This window comes from Tachysurus vachellii, chromosome 7 (assembly GCF_030014155.1).
Source record: "Tachysurus vachellii isolate PV-2020 chromosome 7, HZAU_Pvac_v1, whole genome shotgun sequence".
In the NCBI taxonomy this organism is placed as follows: Eukaryota; Metazoa; Chordata; class Actinopteri; order Siluriformes; family Bagridae; genus Tachysurus; species Tachysurus vachellii.
The window spans coordinates 2,238,173-2,259,239 of record NC_083466.1 but is presented as its reverse complement, the minus strand read 5'-3'; the positions used below and the strand labels follow the sequence as shown (position 1 = coordinate 2,259,239).

The following is a 21,067-nucleotide window of genomic DNA, read 5'->3' as shown; positions in this document are numbered from 1 at the left end:
TATTCATAATATACTCATACTGAACATCAAAGTCTTTACTCGTCTACACATACATGTATGGGGGGAAGTCGTGGCCTAATGGTTAGAGAGTTTGACTCCTAACCCTAAGGTTGTGGGTTCGAGTCTCGGCCCGGCAATACCACGACTGAGGTGCCCTTGAACAAGGCACCGAACCCCCCCAACTTCTCCCCGGGCGCTGCAGCATAAATGGCTGCCCACTGCTCCAGGTGTGTGTTCATGGTGTGTGTGTTCACTGCTGTGTGTGTGTGTGTGTGCACTTTGGATGGGTTAAACGCAGAGAACAAATTCTGAGTATGGGTCACCGTACTTAGCCGTATGTCACGTCACGTATTCTGTAATGGTTTCTAATCTAAAGACCCTTTTTGAGTCTGGTTCTTCTTAAGGTTCCTTCTTGCTCATTCAGGACCCAAATCCACATATCTAAGCGATAATGTCCGTTCTTAAAAATCTTTCTGTCCAGACCGGAGGAAATGAGCCCTTGCAGGAGCTGAGCCACTCGATCCTGCACACGATGCGCCGAGCTGAAAACCTGCTTCTTCAGAAAGGGCAGATGCCATGGGACCTCTGGACGTCTGGGTCTGTCCGTCACGTGTTCACTCACAGCCTGCCCAGAACACTTCAAATTCTACAGCACATGTCTCAACTCGTACAACAAGAGCTGAAAAGTGAGTAAAGCTTCTTTTAAGCCGAGAGAAAAAAATAGAGATAATAGACGTATATCGATGCAGCTGAGATCGGAGATTTTCTGATGATCAAACATCTCAAACACCGACCAACCTGGGATTTCTCTAAATCCTGTTTGAGCGGGAGAAATTTTGGGGAAACTGATTTACACACCAGCTGAAATAAAGATTAGACAGATTAGGTCTGCCAGGCATAAGTTATACCACATGGATTTCTTCACATATAATTTAACGATGAGTTAAATGATTATTTATGAGCAGGTGGGTAATTATTTGGCAAGAAATAAAACACTGGCCTACAGGGAGTGTTTCATTCCCCATAAGCCACAGTGATTAGCTAATGAGTGCTCTTTACAAGTTGAAGCAAGTTAATGTTACCACTTACATGCATCATAACAACTATAAACCGAGCCTGACATTGGAGAATCCTGCCAAAATCCATTTAGAGCATTGTCATAAATGTTGTCCACTTCTTTCCTCAACGATCCTAACATTCTTCACTAAAAGCGTAAACAAGTTGTTTTTTTCCTATTGATCTAAGAATAGGAGTGTGTATTTGCCCCTTTAAGCAAAACAATTGGCATCACAACAACGGTAAAATGCTAAAGACGGATATCTTATCGAACATGGATTTGGTTTTGTATACCCAGAGCCGCTAGCTACTCTTGCCGGAGCGTATCATGACGTTACAGGAGAGCGTCTGGACGTGATGTGGCACGGCTTACTGGACACGTGGAGTCGAGAAACGGAGCAGATGCTGCCTGCAGTTCTTCATAATCACCACCTGAGGACGACATCGATAACTGCACTCCGCACTGCCATCGCTGCACTGGACATGGTGAGATGATGACAGTTCATGTAAATCTGGGCTTCCCCAGGTCAACACTGCACACTGTGTGTGTATGTGTGTGTGTGTGTGTGTGTGTGTGTGTGTGTTGGTGTTATGGGTCCAGAGCTTTAGATCTCTATACCCCTGTATGTCAAACCTGCAAATGATTTAAACACATCTTAAAACCTCGCTTCAGCACTGAGGTGAGTTTTAAATGAATTAGAGTCTGACTTAAGCTTTTTCTTCGTTTTTTTTTTCAGGTCATGCAGCACACAGTGCAGTGGGCTGAGTCCAGATTGTCCATGATGTTAGTAGGCTTTAGAAGACAGCTTGCTTTCATTTACAAGTTCTCTGAAAGGTGGGATTTTTAAATGGAAATGAAATGGTTTGAAATAATTGTCCGTAGTGTGTGAGTGTGTGAATGAATGAGAGTGTGTGTTTGTGCCCTGCGATGGGTTGGCACTCCGTCCAGGGTGTATCCTGCCTTGATGCCCGATGACGCCTGAGATAGGCACAGGCTCCCCGTGACCCGAGTAGTTCGGATAAGCGGTAGAAGATGAATGAATGAATGAATGAATGAAATGGTTTGGATTGTTGAAACAAAGAAATAAAAACAACAAAATACGAAATATATTTAATGGTTGGTGAGTCCATGGTTTTTTTTGGTCAAACAAGAAAGCAACTTTAATTTCTTATTTAGATGATCAACAGGTTTCTAAATGGTATGACCTCATAAAACAAATACAAATGATTAGATCGGTTGATTCCTCGGACCAATCCTAACACTCGTAACTTTAGTTCCTACCTGCTGTTAGTTCCCATTTCAGCGGCCGCAACACAACTGCAAAGACAAGGTACAAATTGACTTGTCGCTTGCTTTTGTGAACGCTTGGCATGGTTCAAGCTTTTTGTCTGTACATTTTGCTCTTTCTTTAGAAAGTTTAGACCAAAAGACAAAGGTTTTCTGTCTTGTGATCAGATTTTGTGTTGTTGCAGGGACGGGGAAGTGACAGTGAGTCTTCCTGTACCAAGTAATCCGTCGACAAAGCGGTCAGTGGTCAGCATAGCAGAAGCCATTGTGGAGGAGTTCCTTATGAAGCCTCTGCTCTCACTGAATTCAGCCAGCATCACAGCTGAGCTCTACAGGATGAAGAGGAAACTGATGGACAGTCCTTTCAATCGTGAGTCATTTCATGATTTATTGCACTTTTTATAACAATTTTAATTCACAAAGCATCTTCTATGGTATCAGATGTGTATAAGTACAGTACTGTGAAATTCTTTTCTTTTAATATTCAAGCGTGGGGTCATATAACAAGGGCAGCCATGGGGCAGAGAGGGTTTTGGGCCTAGCAATGGCACCTTGGAGATGCTAGGACTTGAACTCTCAACCTTCTCATCAATTTTTCAGAGCCTTAACCATAAAGCGGCCACATAACATTGTAATCACTTTTGTCCTCTCTGGTACTCGTATTACTACTCAAATTCCACCATCAGAAAACACATTTTGACTGATCTGATGATTTCCCATCATGTAACCTAACTATCTGCCCCAGTGTCCTCTCCTTTTTACTTTTATTGATGTTCTTATAGCTCAAGTTGTTCCAAGTAACAACAGCCATGTTCAGCATCAATGATGTCTACAGGTTCAATCTCCTGTTCTGTATCTAAAAAGGAAATGAGTGGATGACTGCATTAAAGGTCCGGTCTCCGATTTTTGAAAGCCAATGCTGATATTTGAAATCACCAAAACAAACACGGCCCTAACCCAAATGGGTCCCACCCTTGTATCGATAGCTCCGCCCACACATACATACGTAACCCAGGCAACTAATGAAAAGAAAGGTGTCTTTATCATAGCTGAAGGGAAGAACAATACGATTGCAGATAAACAAACAAGCAAAAATGACACACAAGCATAATCATGTAAAGGACAAAGGCATATATTAGTTCTGTGTAACAAAGCAAAACCAACGTTACTCACCTATCGAGAAGGAAAAAAGCGCCTCGGCGTCTTAAGTAAAGTTGGTCACATATTCACAGATTGGAGTTTCCCGAGTCAATAACTCCTGAGCTAAACGCTGTTACTACACAAAACACGGTTGTAGCTGTGTCTCTACATTACTACGATAGAAAAGAGGTGTTATTTGTGTAGTAACAGCGTTTAGCTCATGAGTTATTCACTCGGGAAACTCCAATCTGTGAATATGTGACCAACTTCCTGCTTCTTCAGTTCTCTCCAGCGCTGGAAAGCTGATCCTATATTAACACGTCCTACTTCTTATCTTATCGTAAGCCTTTCTTCGCTTTCTTTCTTTGTTTTTATCCTCCATGCCAATGTTAAAACCACTTTCTGCTAATGTCACACATGCGCACTGAACACTCTCTCCACCCGTATTGACAAGACACGCCCCTTTCTGCTCATTGGCTACACTTTTGTTTTGATTTTTGTTTAGTAGTCGGCCCAACGCAGTTTTCTGAAGCATGTCTCAAAAATCGGAGACCCCGCCTTTAACTGTAAGAATGCATTGATATAATAATCTATATCCCAAACTACCACCTATCCATCTCTTTAATGCCAGTAACAGTAGCTTTCAGAAACCGTTCCTCTTTCAGCTGTCGCCTCCTCAGGGCTGAGAATTTACTAAGCAATTTGTTTCCTTCCTCTTGACTCAGGATGAGGTAAATATTCTATCACAGTTTCTTTAGTAAGTACATATTCAAGGGTCCATGCAGGCTTTAAAAGGGGTGTAAACTTGAAGTGCTTTAAACCAGGCTTGGCATGGGCCATATGGTTGCTCCTGACATGTGAAATCCCACGGATCACACATTCTCACTTTAAAGCATTTGAGAAGTGTTAATCCAGTAGTGTAATAGTGGCTTGTAAAATTCTTTTCTAACACCACATTGTTCTCTGGAACTGGGTCAAATTTGCGCTAAGGACCAGATCTAGAGACAATCCAATTATACAGTAGAAGGAGAGTAACAGCAACAAATCCATTTTTCCCACATTTTATTTTGCTGCGTTGGACTCGGGTCAAAATAATAATAATAATAATAATAATAATAATAATAATAATAATAATAATAATAAAACTAGTATATTTTTGTGTGCGGTTAAACCAAATCTAAATCCATTGTTGTCCTGATTAAGTGTTTAACTTTTGTTGGTTTTTATTTTAATTCACTTGAAATTGTTTTTAAATCTCACACCTATCCAGATCAAGCGATTCTTGTGGCAGACGGATTCGTCGTTTCATTCGATGGACAAGTCTTGAATATACCACGTTCCTGTGACCTTGTCTTAGCTGCTGATGTGACCAAGAACACATTTGCAATCACTTTAAAATCTGATGGAACAGAAAAGCGGCGTTCCCTCACGATTCAACTGCAAAACACTACCGTTATGGTCCGTCCAAAAGAACAGGTACTGTACTGTATGGGCACAATTAACAATAGTTTTTATGGCCGAGAACTGGTATCACTCATTTCGAAATATCGTTAAGAAATGTCTTATTGGTTGTGGACTTTTTTTTGGAACCTTTGTTTGAACGATAAGTAGCAAATAAATGGATAAACCAAGTTAGTAAGGTGTTGATCAATTGTTTGGTCATTCTACCAAAAGCTATTCGCTCACTTGATGTTTTGAGCACATTGCCAATCCCAAATCTCCCATAGGGGTTCAATTTGGTTGAGATCTAGTGGCAGTAAAAGCTATACTGAACGATTTGCAGAAATATTTATCCTTGTTAAACCCTTCAGGAAGCCACCTTTTCTTCTGCAAGGGTGGAGTCATCCCGAAAGAGATGAATTTCCCTGAGGATAAAGGAGCTCAGTCAGGGTTTTTTTTCTGTAATTGGTCACGCATCTTTATATTAAGTCTGTTGTTCTCTTAGCAGATGGAAGTGGATTGCCGTAGTGTACACACACCCTTTGTTAATCCTGATGTGACTGTGACCAGAGAGCTGAACCTCCTTACAGTGTCTAATAGAAGAGGATTACTGGTGACATGTGACCCCTCTCTAAGCACATGCAGTGTAACTCTTGATGGATGGCTGCATGGTAAGACATCTGTTCTCTGTTCAGCGTCTGTGTATTATTAGATGCAAACTTATAACAACATGTGTCTAACATTAAAACATTATTTGGCTATTTGGTGCCCTGTTGCTAATCCATCCACTGGCTTCCTGTAGCTGGCAGATTAAACACTCATGCTTGACTTCAAAGCTAGGCCTTGCTTATCAAATTCCACTCCGTACCCCGTTTCCTTTGAGCCACTAGCAGTACACGACTGGGAAGACACAGAAGACATGCTTTATTGCTGTTCTTTATACTGGCCTCCAGCTGGGGGAATGAATTTTTACCTGGCTGTCTGAATATCTGTGTCACTATGAAGGCTTACAACTTAACTAAATACTTAAGTGAGCACATATTTTTAATTTAAAACCACTGTAAGTGTAAATGTTCAAGGCCTGTACTACTGTATATCACTATGGAAGCAATTTCACATTCGCACAAGACTGTACCAAATTCTGCTCTGTAAAATGTGCATGTGAGTGTCTGTCAATGTCTGTCTGTCTGTCTCTATGGTATCCTATCCTATCTTTATGGATATCTCAGTCTGGGCGTCTGTCCGTGTCTCTCTGTCTGTCTGTCTCTATGGTATCCTATATCTGTTGGCATCTATCAGTGTTTTGGTGGTCTGTCTCTCTTGTCTCTGGGTATCTCTACTGTATCTTTCTATTTATGGGTGTCTGTATGTTTGTCTGCCTCTGCCCCTGACTGTATATTTCATTATCATTCATTTACAGCATTTGGCAGACACCCTTATCCAGAGCGACATACATTATCTCATTTTTGTGCAATTGAGAGTTAAGGGCCTTGCTCAGGGGCCCAACAGCGGCAGCTTGGTGGACCTGAGATCGAACTCACAACCTTCCCATTGGTAGCCCAACACCTTAACCACTAGGCTACCATATGCCCACATTCCTTATTTGTCCGGGTATCTACTGTATCTACATATCTGTCTGTGTCTGTTTAAGCGTCTTGTCTCTGTTTCACACGATGTCTATCTGTCATGATCTGTCTATCTGTATCTCTACCTATGTCTTGTTTTCCTGGATGTCTGTCTACCTGTCTGTTTCAGCGAAAGACACAAACTGTATGTGTGTTTCTGGGCAGGTCTGTCACCATATCCCTGTCTGTCTCTCTTTCCCTATTTGTCTGTTCCTAATTCTAACTTATTGTTCCCTTTAGGCAGATCCAGTGGACTTCTAGGGACCAATGATAACGAGGTGGGAAATGACTATTTATTGCCAAATGGCTCACAGGCTCGCAGCATGGACGAGTTTACGCAAGGATGGAATGTGAGCACTTTATCTTTCTGTTTAACTAATAAAAATTAGCTGTTTGATTTTATTTTTTTTTTATCTAAATAATAGGAATATGTATTCCCAAAATTTTTTTTTTTTTTTTTGGATACAGACCTATCAGACACTTTTGTGTATTACTCTGCTAAACCCTTGTGTTTATGTCATGTAGACGGGTTCAAACTGTGCGAGTGCGGAATCTGAGTCCTGCACGAATCACACGGCAGCCAACATGTTCTGTTCGCTTTTCTTCTCCTCCACAATGTCTCCTCTCAGCTCCTGCTTCAGAGTGGTAAGTAGACACAATTGAATCCATCACTGGCTGTGAAAAATTAGTTCACTTGTATGTTTGTAATGTCGCTCTTGCTCACATTTTCAGGTAGACCCTGAGCAGTTCCTCAGCATGTGTGAAAGGAGCCGGTGTGATGCTGTAGATGCTACCAGCAACTCTGTGTGCAAGCTGGCGTTAGCATATGTTCAGTTGTGCCACAGAAACTATATTCCCCTCGAGTTACCCAGACAGTGCGGTTAGTATTTGTTTGCTAACAACTCGTTGAACTGCCAGCACTTAACTAGTGAACTTAGCAACATCTGCATCAATAATAAGGTACTATGGTGCCAACATATGTCATTTGAAGGCATTTGCTTAAAAAGAAAAAGAAATGATTTTACACATTACAGACTAGCATTGACAAGAAAAATCATCCAAAAGAACATGCCAACAGTTTATGGTTGTTTATATTCATGTACTATTGAATTCTCGATCCTGATTAATTCTGATTGATACCTGATTTTTCAACCTCATAATCTAAGATTCTAAATCTAATCGAATTAAAGAAACAGTTATTTAATGTTATTTAGCAAAGAAATTATGTTTTATATTTATAGATTTTACCTGATAATCTAAGATTCTGAATCTAATCGAATTAAAGAAACAGTTATTTAATGTTATTTAGCAAAGAAATTGTTTTATATTTATAGATTTTACCTCATAATCTAAGAATCTGAATCTAATCGAATTAAAGAAACAGTTATTTAATGTTATTTAGCAAAGAAAGTATGTTTGTTATATTCATAGATTTTACCTCATAATCTAAGATTCTGAATCTAATCGAAATAAAGAAAGTTATTTAATGTTATTTAGCAAAGAAATTATGTTTTATATTCATAGATTTTACCTCATAATCTAAGATTCTGAATCTAATCGAATTAAAGAAACAGTTATTTAATGTTATTTAGCAAAGAAATTATATGTTTGTTATATTCATAGATTTTACCTCATAATCTAAGATTCTGAATCTAATCAAAATAAAGAAACAGTTATTTAATGTTATTTAGCAAAGAAATTATGTTTTATATTTATAGATTTTACCTCATAATCTAAGATTCTGAATATAATCAAATTAAAGAAACAGTTATTTAATGTTATTTAGCAAAGAAATTATGTTTTATATTTATAGATTTTACCTCATAATCTAAGATTCTGAATCTAATCGAAATAAAGAAAGTTAATGTTATTTAGCAAAGAAATTATATGTTTGTTATATTTATAGATTTTACCTCATAATCTAAGATTCTAAATCTAATCGAATTAAAGAAACAGTTATTTAATGTTATTTAGCAAAGAAATTATGTTTTATATTTATAGATTTTACCTCATAATCTAAGATTCGAATCTAATCGAAATAAAGAAACAGTTATGTAATGTTATTTAGCAAAGAAATGATATGTTTTATATTTATAGATGTAAACCCTAACCCTAACCCTAACCCTAAGTGTAATACAAGCACAACAAGCGAATTTTCCAAGTCTTATCAGTTTTAAAAATGATAAAGGAACCACTCAATAGCTGCTATAATGTAAGTGAGAAACTACAGAACTAAAATGCTTCACAAACTTTCCTCAATTTCAAATGTAACTAAAAATGTATAAAAAAAACGGATCAAGAGTCGTTCTTTAAGTCATCCAACAATGGAATTATTTGCGAATTGTAGTGGAATGAGTGTTAATAATGCTTATATTAGATAAGAAACAATTTTTCATTGTGAAAGTAAATTCTGCTTCATCACCTCCACTGAGCTGTTGATTATTTGACTGAATGCTAAATTAGTCTATTGAGGATTTTGCGATTCTGCGATATTCTGAAATTTTTCAAAATGACTGTAATTTTTTGTTTCAAAAATGTTTCATTGCCTTCAAAAAAGCCCTGTTTGATTCATACTCATTTAACATCGGTACTAGAAATTAACTGCGTATGTTATTTGGAATTTAAAGAAGAATCCTGTGCTTGCAACTTCATCAATTAAAGTATATTTCTGCAAAATAAGCGGAAAACAAATTTTAAAAATTAAAAAGTTGCTTGCCAAATTTTGAAAACAAACATTTTTATCTGCAACAATCGTGTGAAATCCAGGACGTGCTAAATTTGAGGTGAACAATGAAAACAAAACCGGCCTAGCTAGTCAATTTGTCCCAATAATATAACAATTTTGGATTTAATAGTGAATTTTGGAATATTTCTTTTTGGCAAACAACTCATTCTGTATTAATTTTACACCAATAAGATAACTTGTGAAAATATTTTCTTCTGTAAATTCAGTAGTTTTTTTTTTCCAGTTAACCCTGACCTTATGTTTGAATTTGAAAATGTGAATATAAATTTTTTTGGAAGAGTGATTTACCTGAGTAGTTTGTAAATTTCATGTATTTAAGTACATATTTAAGACATACTGTGTATTACAAAATAGTGCAGTGAGAAAGAATGCTTTTACTACTAATTTCTATTGATAGCGTAGTTAAAGTTTGGCTTTATTTCAATATATAGTATATTGTTGTTCTTCGGCTGATCCCTGCTCACCACGGTGGATCATCTAGTGCGTATATTTAATTTGGCACATGTTTTATGCCAAATGCTTTTCCTGACGCAACCCTCCCATTTTATCCAGGCTTGGGACCAGTACTGAGAGTTAAACCCTCAGTGGCTGGGTTAATTTTAATATATAGTAAGTTACGAATGTAAACGAAATGATTTGCGTTAAAATATTGTTGCTGTAATGTTGGCTGCATTTTCTGTATTATATTTCTTTACTATCAACTCAAGCAATATTTCAAACTACTCAGGTAAAGTATGTGGATGATAAAATTTGAAATTCAATGCAGTAACTTCAAGGTATTTCAACATACATCATAATGAAATTTAATATCTGTACACCAATGTGCAGCTGTGCCATATGAAATTTTAAGGCCTATTTAATGTTTTCAAGCATTTAGGTGGAATCTTTAAAATGGCCGATGTTCTTTCCAGAAGATAATGATAAAAAAGATAACAGGTGTGGTATTGTCAGTGTGTCATGGGCCTCAGTCCAGGGCACATTCAATGATTAATAGAGTTATTTGATGTGTTAAAGTGTGATAACTTACAGTTGAGGTATATCAAATTCATGAAGTGCTAGAGATATAAATCTATTCCAACGGGTGTCCATATTTTTTCTGTTTTCAGCATAAGGAAAGACTTGAAGAAGCTGAAGAAGTTCAAACTAACAAATATTTCTTAAATATAACTACTTTTAACACTTTCTAAATGAATCGCCTTCGTGGCATTTCTGACTTCTTCTTCTTTTAACATCTGCAGCGTGATGAAGACAAATTTTCAGGTTTAACAAGCCTCCAAGTGACCTGGACAGCATGCGAGCGTTGTTTTAACCAAAACCAAAACACATAAAAGATTTATATGCTCAATAAAAAAAAATGAAGCAAGGTGTGTACCCCATATGTCCGAATAAGCATGCCTTGTCCTTTTCTTTGGACTTGGTAACCACAGCCAGGAAAAACAAGTTGTAAAATCTGAAGGAGAAATATTCATTGAACATCATAAAAAAAATAATCGTTTTTTTTTTTTTTTTTTTTTTTTTTAAGCGAACATCAGTGTGAAAAAATCTCAATGGCAATAAATCTTCCGATCTTCTGATTTTTTTTCCTCCTTGTTTATAAAGCATGGCACAAAAACCTTTTATTATTATTATTTTTTTTTTTTTATGTTAGCTTCTTTAACCTTTTAATAAAAACCCAACTTATGGAAGGCCAGCAGCTTCGCCCTCCAGTTTAAGATGCGTTCTAATTGTTCTCCATGAGCGTTGAAGTCACTATTAAATCTTTACTTCAAATTTATAGTACGTTCATGTTCTTATTCTTATATAAGTATATATATATCTTATAAATAGCAACAGCTCTGCTTTTAACACAGACTGCTTTCTGTTGTTTTATAAGATAAGGAGATTCATGGCAGGGCTCAGAGATGTCAGCACCTTGTAACAGTCAATCGGTTTACTGGCGTGTAAAGCCTTCATGACAGAGTGAACATGGCAAGCAGACAGAGAGAAGGATGAAAATACAGAAGCTGATGAGATACTGACTGTTCCACAACATTAAACTTAGATGTTCATAAACATTTCCTATAATGACTCCTATAATGAGAATCAGACCAGAACTTATTCTGTTTCGGATATTTTTTTAAAACGACTATCAAAATATGCAAAAAAAACCCCACATTGTTCCTGATTGGTTCTGTAAATCTGTAAATCTGACAAACTTTGAATATAACACATAATGGGACCTATTTTCAAATTGTCATGTTTGTTTTAATGTTGTTGTGTTGTTGTTGTTTTTTTTTTTGAGACTTCATTTAAAATAATAATGAAGATAACCAAAGTTAACCATATAAAGTAAATTTCCGGTGAAATTGTCCTTCTCCTATGTTTTATCCTTGTGTTGTTCTTGAAAAAATAAATAAAAAGTTAAATGCTTTATGTCCAAACATGAAACTTCACACAAATCTTGAGGAGAAAGTAACTTTAGGCTGTAGAGATTCTACATGTTCGAGTAGTAAAAAGAAATGTCAGAAAACATTTTAAAGTCTCCAGTGCCATAATAAAACCTTTTTTTGGTGGGTGGGGTTGGGGGGTACTTAGATAACATAGTATAAAATATTACGGATGATAGCTAGCTAACACACAGTACATCAGTGAAAATCTTCATGTTTTCTAATAAGTTTTAATATTGTAAAATGTTTCAGAACGAAATTTAGATTTCAGAGACAAATTTAGCCTGTAAACCTGAATCAGATGGTGTTTTAGATCCTAGAGAACACATTCAGAAAATGATAGAAGATCCATTTGAAAATGTCTTCATTTGTTGTATTTATTATCGTATATTAGTTACTTAACAAGACAAAACGATGGATTAGTAAGAAGCAGAAAACAAAACAAAAAATACTATCCAAAGATACTATCTGCGTTCATAAAGCAAATGCCGAATTACAGCTGGGATTACTAACAGTAATGTCAAAATGCTCTTCACTCGGATACAACTTGAAATACAAAGTGCATCAAAAATTTGTCTGTCTTAAAAAAAAAAAAAAAACGTGGGACATCTCCGTAATTGAATATCGATTTAATCTTCTTGTTTCTGAAGGTCCTTGTTGTTAAAGTAAAAGCGTTCCAGAGATGCCAATTGATTCGTGGCACGGCCGAACTGGAAGATTTGTTTTTTAATAAGACACTTTGTAAAAAGTAAAAAAAAAGTAAAAAAAAAATTGGTTCAGGTAAGGTAATAAATCATTTTATTGGTTGCGTTAAATCATTGTACCTCAATCAATCAATAAACTAAATCTACCCAGATTGTTTCAATAATGACTTTGCAATGCTACATCAAGGTGGTGGTCTTGAACATCCAACCCTTAATATGCAGATGGCTATAGGCTATATAGTCATCTCTAAATTGTTGACATCAGAGTTATTAGCTCAGAACCATTAACTAATGAAGAGCATAAACCGAGAGAAAGGCTTCCTCAAAGATGGCAAAATCTTAGCCTAAATCTTTTCCAGTGTTTTTCTAATGATTTATGTGCTTAAGCTAATGATGGATTATGTACTGTATAAAGCAGAACTGGATGCTCTTCAAAAATGACACCTTTCCCCATGACGGATGGACCACCAGTAAACAAATTTTAGAATGTTCAGCAGGTTCCCTGAACAGACAACATATCTCATTAAAAGTGAGTGGTATGAGGTCCACCACAAGGTCAATCAGGAGTCATCCACCTACTGGAGTTTTTAGAAGGTGGACTTTAAAGAGATCTGTTTCAAATCAGTATAATGCATGGGTAGGTCTGAGGTACTGGGTAGGTAGGTACTACAGTACTTCTGTCCAAGGGCGTCCAAGATCAGACTTTTTGGAGTTGAGAGGCAAGCTTCATGTGACCTGAAAATCTTTAGTAGTGCTTAGGGACTTGGTATGGACAAGCCAAAAAATGCCTAGCTGACTAGTCAGGCTGTGTCAACTCGAGGAGTCCATGTAACCAGTCCACCAGTTGGCTGTGTTGGTTTCTAGTTTCTGAGACCTGTGCTCCTCTCTACTTGCACATATCTAATATCGTTGGCTGTGTCAACTGTACTTAAACCTGGTTGACAGAGAGCTTCCAGGCTACCTATGAGTCCTTGCATTTTTGTTTGATCAACAAGGTTTTGATTAGCTGAATAATTCTGACTGGAAACCTTCAGACAGTGCAGGACAAATGATCCCCAAGACCAGACATTAGAACCCTTGCCATGATTACATACCCACCATTCTAGCGGCATGATGCCAGATAATATTTGTTTAGCTAATGCTTTCCAGTCTTGCTTTTGCGCTACCAATTACTGAATAGAAGCCTTCATATATTGTACGATACCGACAATAGGAGCAAGCGAATTGTTATTGTGAGGACGTCGCATGCTGAAGCAGAATACTGTAAAACATGAGAAAAGATTTGTTATTATCCTGACGTGAATATTTTATCTCTCATAGCTCAGAATTATTTTATATGCTGATTGCATTTTGGGAAAAATAAAAAAGTGGCTTGGTTATTGGTTTTTGACACAAAGTTTGCGACTTTGTGCGCCCCTCCCCTACACACTTACAGATGTATTGTGTTGCTGTGTCTCGCTCGGCTCACTCACAGTCACACACAGAACAGCTCTCTGTCTCTCCCTCAGTCACTCGGGTTCGCGGGACTTTTCCGTTAACGTTTAGGGTTTCTTCAGCTTTTTACTTCGGGTTGTAACGTTAATAATACTTACTTACTAACCAGTAGAGTTCTGGTAAACGTGGGTTCGTTCAGACGTGGTGCTTGCTTGGTAGAATGCGACTCGCATTGCGTCTCTGCCTGTCGGAGATTTTTTTTCTTTTTTAAACCTTCAACTGTCTCTAACCAGTAACCAGACACTGAGTGTCTGACACGTTTTTGCTGTATTTCATAAAAACATAGCTAGTGTTATAAATATTACAAATTAATTATTACAGTTAAAGCCCCGCATATTTCAAGCCCCGCCCACTTCTGGGTTAGGCCCCACCCACTCCGAGTACAGATACAGATACAGATAATTCATATGGTTAACAGATACAGATACAGATAACGCTGTACTCGCTCATCCCTAGTATTTATGCAGTGCTAATGGCGTACAAGCATACAATATGCTACACAAATAAGTACTTAATACATAGGATTTAGTTCTTTCTGGAGCAAGCTCCTAACTTCCAACACTGGCAGATCGTGCTGAAGATTCGACAATGGCAAAAAGCGCAGGGACTGCAGCAAGGAGATTGTGCTGAGCAATGCTCCTTCAGACGGGCACAGCGCCGCACCGAGCTTGGCCTGGCATTGCCCTCCTCAGGTCTGGTCCTCTGCAACACACAAGGCTTGTTTGTTTAGACAGGAAAAGCTATAAACCAGAATTTGTAGGTAAGGAAACAGGAATAGAACGTTACTGGATCCTTATGTTTGGAGTTGTCAAAAGATAAAATGGGGGAAAAAAGAACAAACAGCACGCAATAAAATACAGTGCCACACAGACACAAGTAATCAAAAGTATACAACATGCAAATACTTTGAGAGACCTTTAAAGACAAGCAGATGGCATTAAATGTGGAATGTCGGAAAAATGCAAACTTTCCATACTAATTATGAGGTTTCTGTGTGAAATCACTTACCGCTACGTGCTGTTTCTGTGGGGGTAAAGAGCGTCTCCTACTGAAGATTCCTGTCATCTTATCTGCGTTCATGTTTTCTAATGAAGAATTAAGAGGAGTTCAAATTACTTTTTTATCCCCAGACATAATACAAGCTAGCGGGAGAACACACTTCAGTAAGAAAACAAACCGATCCTTTATCTTCCCATTGCGACTACCTCAGTACGTAAACAAGGTCTTTGTTCCTTAAGGTTTGATCTGCATTGTTCTTTTTTAAGGCAGAAGAAGAAAAGGATACAAGCAGGAAAAATACAGTGTTTGGACTCCTTATAAAACAATTCATCCGATTTTTTGATTTGTGCCTTAAAATAATTATTTTTGTCAAGAAATGGTTGATGTTTAATTTAGGTTCAGGTTTCGTTTTGACTCTCACCTCACACAGATTTGAATTAGGAATAAAATGTTAGACTATATTATAATATCTAAAACAACCAAACCAAAAACACTTCAAAAACAATTACTTTCAGGTCACAGACAATCACAAACCAATGACGTTTTATCTTTTATGTATTAATTTGATTATATGATTATTTATCTTCTCTAACTCATCTCAGCAGTTACAGTTTTGCCCAGCACTGGCAGAGGGCCACTCTTGGGCCCATGATAAAGACCCTTAAGCCCTAAACTGCTCAGATTCCGTTCCGCTTCACTTGCAAGTCCCTTTAAATAAAAGTGTCTGCCAAATGAATCAAATGAGCCAAACCAGACATTTTTAAAGCTGGAAAAAAATACATAACAATTGCCTTGCTCTGTCTTCTATCTAGAACATCACCTCCATATGGAAGCAAAGTGAAATCCCAATTCCTGTTTACAAAAACAAGACAAGTTCCCAGTGAATACTGGTTTGGGAATTTATTTCATTGAATCCTGCCTTTAATCCTTTTCTGGTAAGTGGTGCCCGAGGCACGTTGTGGGAAGATTTCAGACGGAAATTGCACTCTTTTTATTTGTTCTTCAAGGAAATTAAAAAGTCAGTCTTGAGGGTACGGAACCATTTCAGAAGCAGAACACCTCATAAAACCTGTCACACCTTATGAGCCGTAACTACAGTACGCATATCGGACCAACGTGTCTAAGGATGTAAACAAAATGTAAACAAAATATTTTTTCAAGTACAGTATGCTGAATCACATTTGATGCACTCAAGCTTTAGGGTCTTCTGGTTATAGAATACCAAGAAAGCATCAGCTGTAGTGCATCTTTAATATGATGCTAAGACTTTGCAAAAAAAAATAAAAAATACAAAAGTTTAGTTTTTGCTATTCAAATAAATTATTACTGCAATTATTCTGTTATGTTATTTATAAATCACATTTCTTCTTAAATAAATAAATAAAGGGTATGTTAATGCTCACAGAAATTTTGCAAAGCTTACCTGGGCTTTCAGAAGGGCAACCATGGGGCGAGTCGGCGTTTAAATGTTTTTTGCACAAATCTTCCAAAGCCACAGTGGACTGAATCAGTGCAAATAATAAAAAGATGCAGAGAAAGTATCTGCTTGCCATCCTTATAATAAAAAGAAAAACAACAAAAAAGAAAAAACAATCCTTGCAATGTCAAATGTTAAAAAAGAAAACAACAACAAAACCAAACAAGTCTTGAATGTGTGTGAAATGAGATTGATGTGATTAGTCTAACAGCTACACACCGCATCACAACCTGCTCTGACGCAACCACGTTTTAGCTGCGCTTTTGTCGGACAGCTAATGGATTTGACTCCGCTGCATTGGATTCGTTTGAATCATTTGATTCACCCACCGTGGTTTTCACGGGACGATTATGACGAACCAGAATTTAAAAAAATGGTATGAAAAACCATTTAGCACGAAATTATTTAGTAATCTAAAAAAAAAATAAGAATAATAATAATACGTTTTCTATTGATGTCTAATAATCATGCAGTGATATTCGCGTAGTGATTCACTTCACTGAATCGATTCATCCGCGCAAAAGAGAACGGATTACTCTAGTCTGGCTGATGTTGCGTAAAAAGTATTTATTTGGCTTAATAACGCTTTGTTTTTAAAAGGAATTGTGGGAGTCGTTTTTCACTTTACCGAATCGATTCTTTGGAACGAAATCCCAATGTAAGTGTAATGAATTATGTGAATTAATAATTGATTCAGTACTAACACATAACTGATAAACATCAGTGTGCTTTCAGTGATTCGAGCTCATTTTTCTTCCTAATCTTCTTCTTCTTCTTCTTTTTATAATAATAATATTATTATTATTATTATTATTATTATTATTATTATTATTATTATTATTATTACTACAATAAATATTATTATTATTATTATTATTATTATTATTATTATTATTATTATTATTATTACTATTGTTGTTGTTGTTGTTATTGTTGTTGTTGTTGTTATTATTGTTATTATTATTATTATTATTATTATTATTATTATTATTATTATTATTATCTGAGAACAGAATAACAGCAGCAACAACAAAATAACTAAACGAGTCATTTTTTTTGCATAATTCAGAATTTATTTATTACCAATGTAAGAGATTTTCTAATCGAATCGATCCTTTTGATTCAAAACTCTGTTATGTGAAAATACGATTATATACCAGACTAAATAATGATAAACTTCTAGTTAATAATGCAATTCCTTCTAACTTCTTTTTGTCTGAGAGCCTAATATAAATCATTAATAAAATAAATAAAATAATAAATAAACATAATAGAATTGAATCTAGTGTCTTGGAAGGATTTAGATTGATCTTGCGTACTGGATATTACACAAAATCAAAATGCCTATTTACTTAAAAATACTTAAAAAAAAAAAAAATCATAAAAATGCAATCTGGGGGCACGGTGGCTTAGTGGTTAGCACGTTCGCCTCACACCTCCAGGGTTGGGGATCGATTCCCGCCTCCACCTTGTGTGTGTGGAGTTTGCATGTTCTCCCTGTGCCTCGGGGGTTTCCTCCGGGTACTCCGGTTTCCTCCCCCGGTCCAAAGACATGCATGGTAGGTTGATTGGCATCTCTGGTAAATTGTCCGTAGTGTGTGATTGCGTGAGTGAATGAGAGTGTGTGTGTGTGCCCTGCGATGGGTTGGCACTCCGTCCAGGGTGTATCCTGCCTTGATGCCCGATGACGCCTGAGATAGGCACAGGCTCCCCGTGACCCGAGGTAGTTCGGATAAGTGGTAGAAGATGAATGAATGAATGAAAAAATGCAATCTTCTAAATGTTCCCCATTAATCCAAATCTAAATACTCCAATGAAGCCTTGTGTGTATTTTTTTTTTAATATAAACTATTATCTATTATTGTTTTTTTTTTCTATGTTCTAACTAAAATAGGAAGGTAGAATTAATGAGGAATACCTTTGTAATGAAATTAAATGGGGCTGTGTTTAAAATAACACAAAGGGTTGTGAGTATTTTGTTTTTAATGAGCTATAATAAGCGAGTAGGAGGGAAACATTGCATGTAGACAGACAGACAGAAAGACAGACAGACAGACAGACAGACAGACAGACAGAGACAGACAGACAGACAGAGAGTCTTTTAACATGAGTGGCACAAAAGCCTATTGAACCTTTTGTACCTGGAGGCGAGGGAAGTGCAGCTTGTCCTCGATCCATTTTTCTCAGAATGAATTAAATTTTTTTTAGGTCGTATTGTCATGAAGTAGCTGAAAGCCTGGAGATGGAGTGTTCTTGAGGAAATGAATGTGGAGTTCATACTGTTCATTCAAATTTACATTTAAAAAAACAACCCTTTTGTCTGTACTATGGTTTTATCAGAAAGAAACTCTAGATCCTGGTCTTTCAATAGACGATCCGTATACTATAGCAGCGGCTCTGACGTGAACACAGCATCATGAACCAGGTAATGGTGGAGGTTTTCTGTTTAGAGATGTTTTTTTCAGCATTTATGGAAGAAATGGTTTTCTTGAGGAAAAAAAAAGAGAAACTGGATGAACCAAAAATGTTAAATGTAATACTCATAGTTAACATGTACCCTCTCACACCACCACAAATCAAATGACTATAGATCTAGTGACTGTAGAACTTTCATCAGATGTCCAATGACATCATATGGCACATAGAAGCATTTTCCAATAACCAATAAACCAGAACATAAACGTGAAATTTTAAGTGCATTAGGAATATGGATGCTTACAGTATGTGGCAATTTCCCTGATGAGGTTTGACTGATTTTTAACTCATAGACATACGTATGAGCCTTTGTTATTGCCCCAATTTAAGAAAAGATGCAAGAATCATGCTTGAAGTGACAAACCAACAAATAAATTAGCACTTTCTTTGTCTCATGGAGGACCAAAGAAACACCGGCTGGATTAGATTTCAATGTGCAGAAATGTAGACAACGCTAAAGTTGGAGAAAGGAGAGTACAACCCCATGTGTTTTAGGCTAAATTATATATCTAAAAATCTAAACCTGGATGGAACAAGGAGTCGAATTCTAAAAAAAATCCACGAATGAGAAACAACATGACGACAGACTGTAATGTTCTGATATTTTTGTTCATATCCAACAATTCCCAATGAAACAAGATACAAAACAGAATATACTTATGGAACCCTGGGGAGGCGTCGTGGCATCATACGAATAGAACAACTAAAAAAAAAAAAAAACACTTGAATCGAAACGATTATTGAAACGACCAGATAATTGTCTTTATTTTAACTCTTTTCCCCAGAAGCTGAAAAAACGGAGTTGCCGAGATGCCCCGAATGCTAAAATCGAGTCCACCATTGAAACTTCGTGTAAGGTTATCCAACAGAGGGAAAACACACGTCTCACACCGAAAGCCGTGAGTACCATAATTCATTTTTTTATTCAGAAAATGTCGGATACAGTACGTCGATTTCTATTTTGCCTCACACTGGACCGCTTTGGAGACTCTTGAAAATCTTGTTCTTGGCTGTATTTCTCACAAAATACATGGAACCATTTTGTACGATTTGAAGATTTCGTTTCTCCTTAAAGTATACTCCATCTTAATGTGACACTGCTTTCAGCACACGTCCTGGAATCATCTGATCATTTGCAGCACTTTTCGTCATCCCGGACTTTGATCGACGTCCCAGTTTTTGCGCAATTGATGAAACTGTCAGCTGGGACAAAGCACCCTTAAGCTCTCCAACAAAACATGTGCATCCTATTTTAAAAAAAAAATACTTTATCAGGAGTGGACCAGCTTCTACAGTATATAGGAGGAGATATCAAGTAATAATAAGACTTGTTTTATTCACGCGTTCTATTTTATCTTTAATTTCCATCCAGCGTTCTGAGTTCTGATGTCTGAGTAGTCTTCTCCAGCTCATCCCAAAAGTTCTGGTCATTCAGTACATTCAGGTATTCAGCTGATCTCACAACATAACGTTACTGAACCTGGACCTGACCAACTGAAGCATCCTCCATCTGGCAAGTATATAGACGCAAATAATTATGGGTGCACCAATTCATCTGCCTCTCTACTTACCCATCAGTCTGGAACGGGGTAAATCTGGGTCATATACTGTAAGGCATTGTATTCATTTTCACTATTAAACCTAACCCTGAGATTTACTGCTGTTCTTTCTTTATGATTTCTAATTTAACGATCATTCAGGATTTTTTCCAACCACATTTCCTCCACAAAGATGAAGGTTCACCACTATCCTTACAGACTAATAATGCACTTTTGTAGTTCTCTCTTTGTAGTTTATAAAACTTAAACATTTATAAACACAGTACGTTCTTTTCCACCACTACAGGATACATCTTGCTGCAAGCTGAACCATATTAATCACTGCAGTAATTATCCAATGGAAGGCTTCATATGTATATATATATATATATATATATATATATATATATATATATATATATATATATATATATATATATTTGTTTATTGCCTAAAACATTACGGAATATCAGTTTTCAAAATAAATGTATAATGCTTATTTATCACAAAAATGCCTTAGCACTTAACTGGTATTATAATTTATTGTTTGTTTGTTTGTTTTCTAAATAAAAGAAAGATAAATCTTTTTTTAAATATATTTTTATGATAATGTAGAAGAAAAAAATATTAGAAAAGAAAAAACTAAAAATACACAATAG

General features: G+C 36.5%; 1 protein-coding gene across 1 annotated transcript; it reads left to right on the top strand.

Moving 5' to 3' along the window:
• Positions 1-1,458: 1,458 nt before the first annotated feature.
• LOC132848086 (apolipophorins-like) lies at positions 1,459-10,749 on the top strand. Its single transcript, XM_060873588.1, has 10 exons — positions 1,459-1,542; positions 1,794-1,891; positions 2,361-2,387; positions 2,530-2,714; positions 4,755-4,960; positions 5,430-5,595; positions 6,790-6,899; positions 7,075-7,194; positions 7,282-7,429; positions 10,402-10,749. The coding sequence occupies exons 1-10, from the start codon at positions 1,459-1,461 to the stop codon at positions 10,404-10,406; spliced, it is 1,149 nt and encodes a 382-aa protein (XP_060729571.1). The 3' UTR covers positions 10,407-10,749.
• The last annotated feature ends 10,318 nt before the right edge of the window (positions 10,750-21,067 follow it).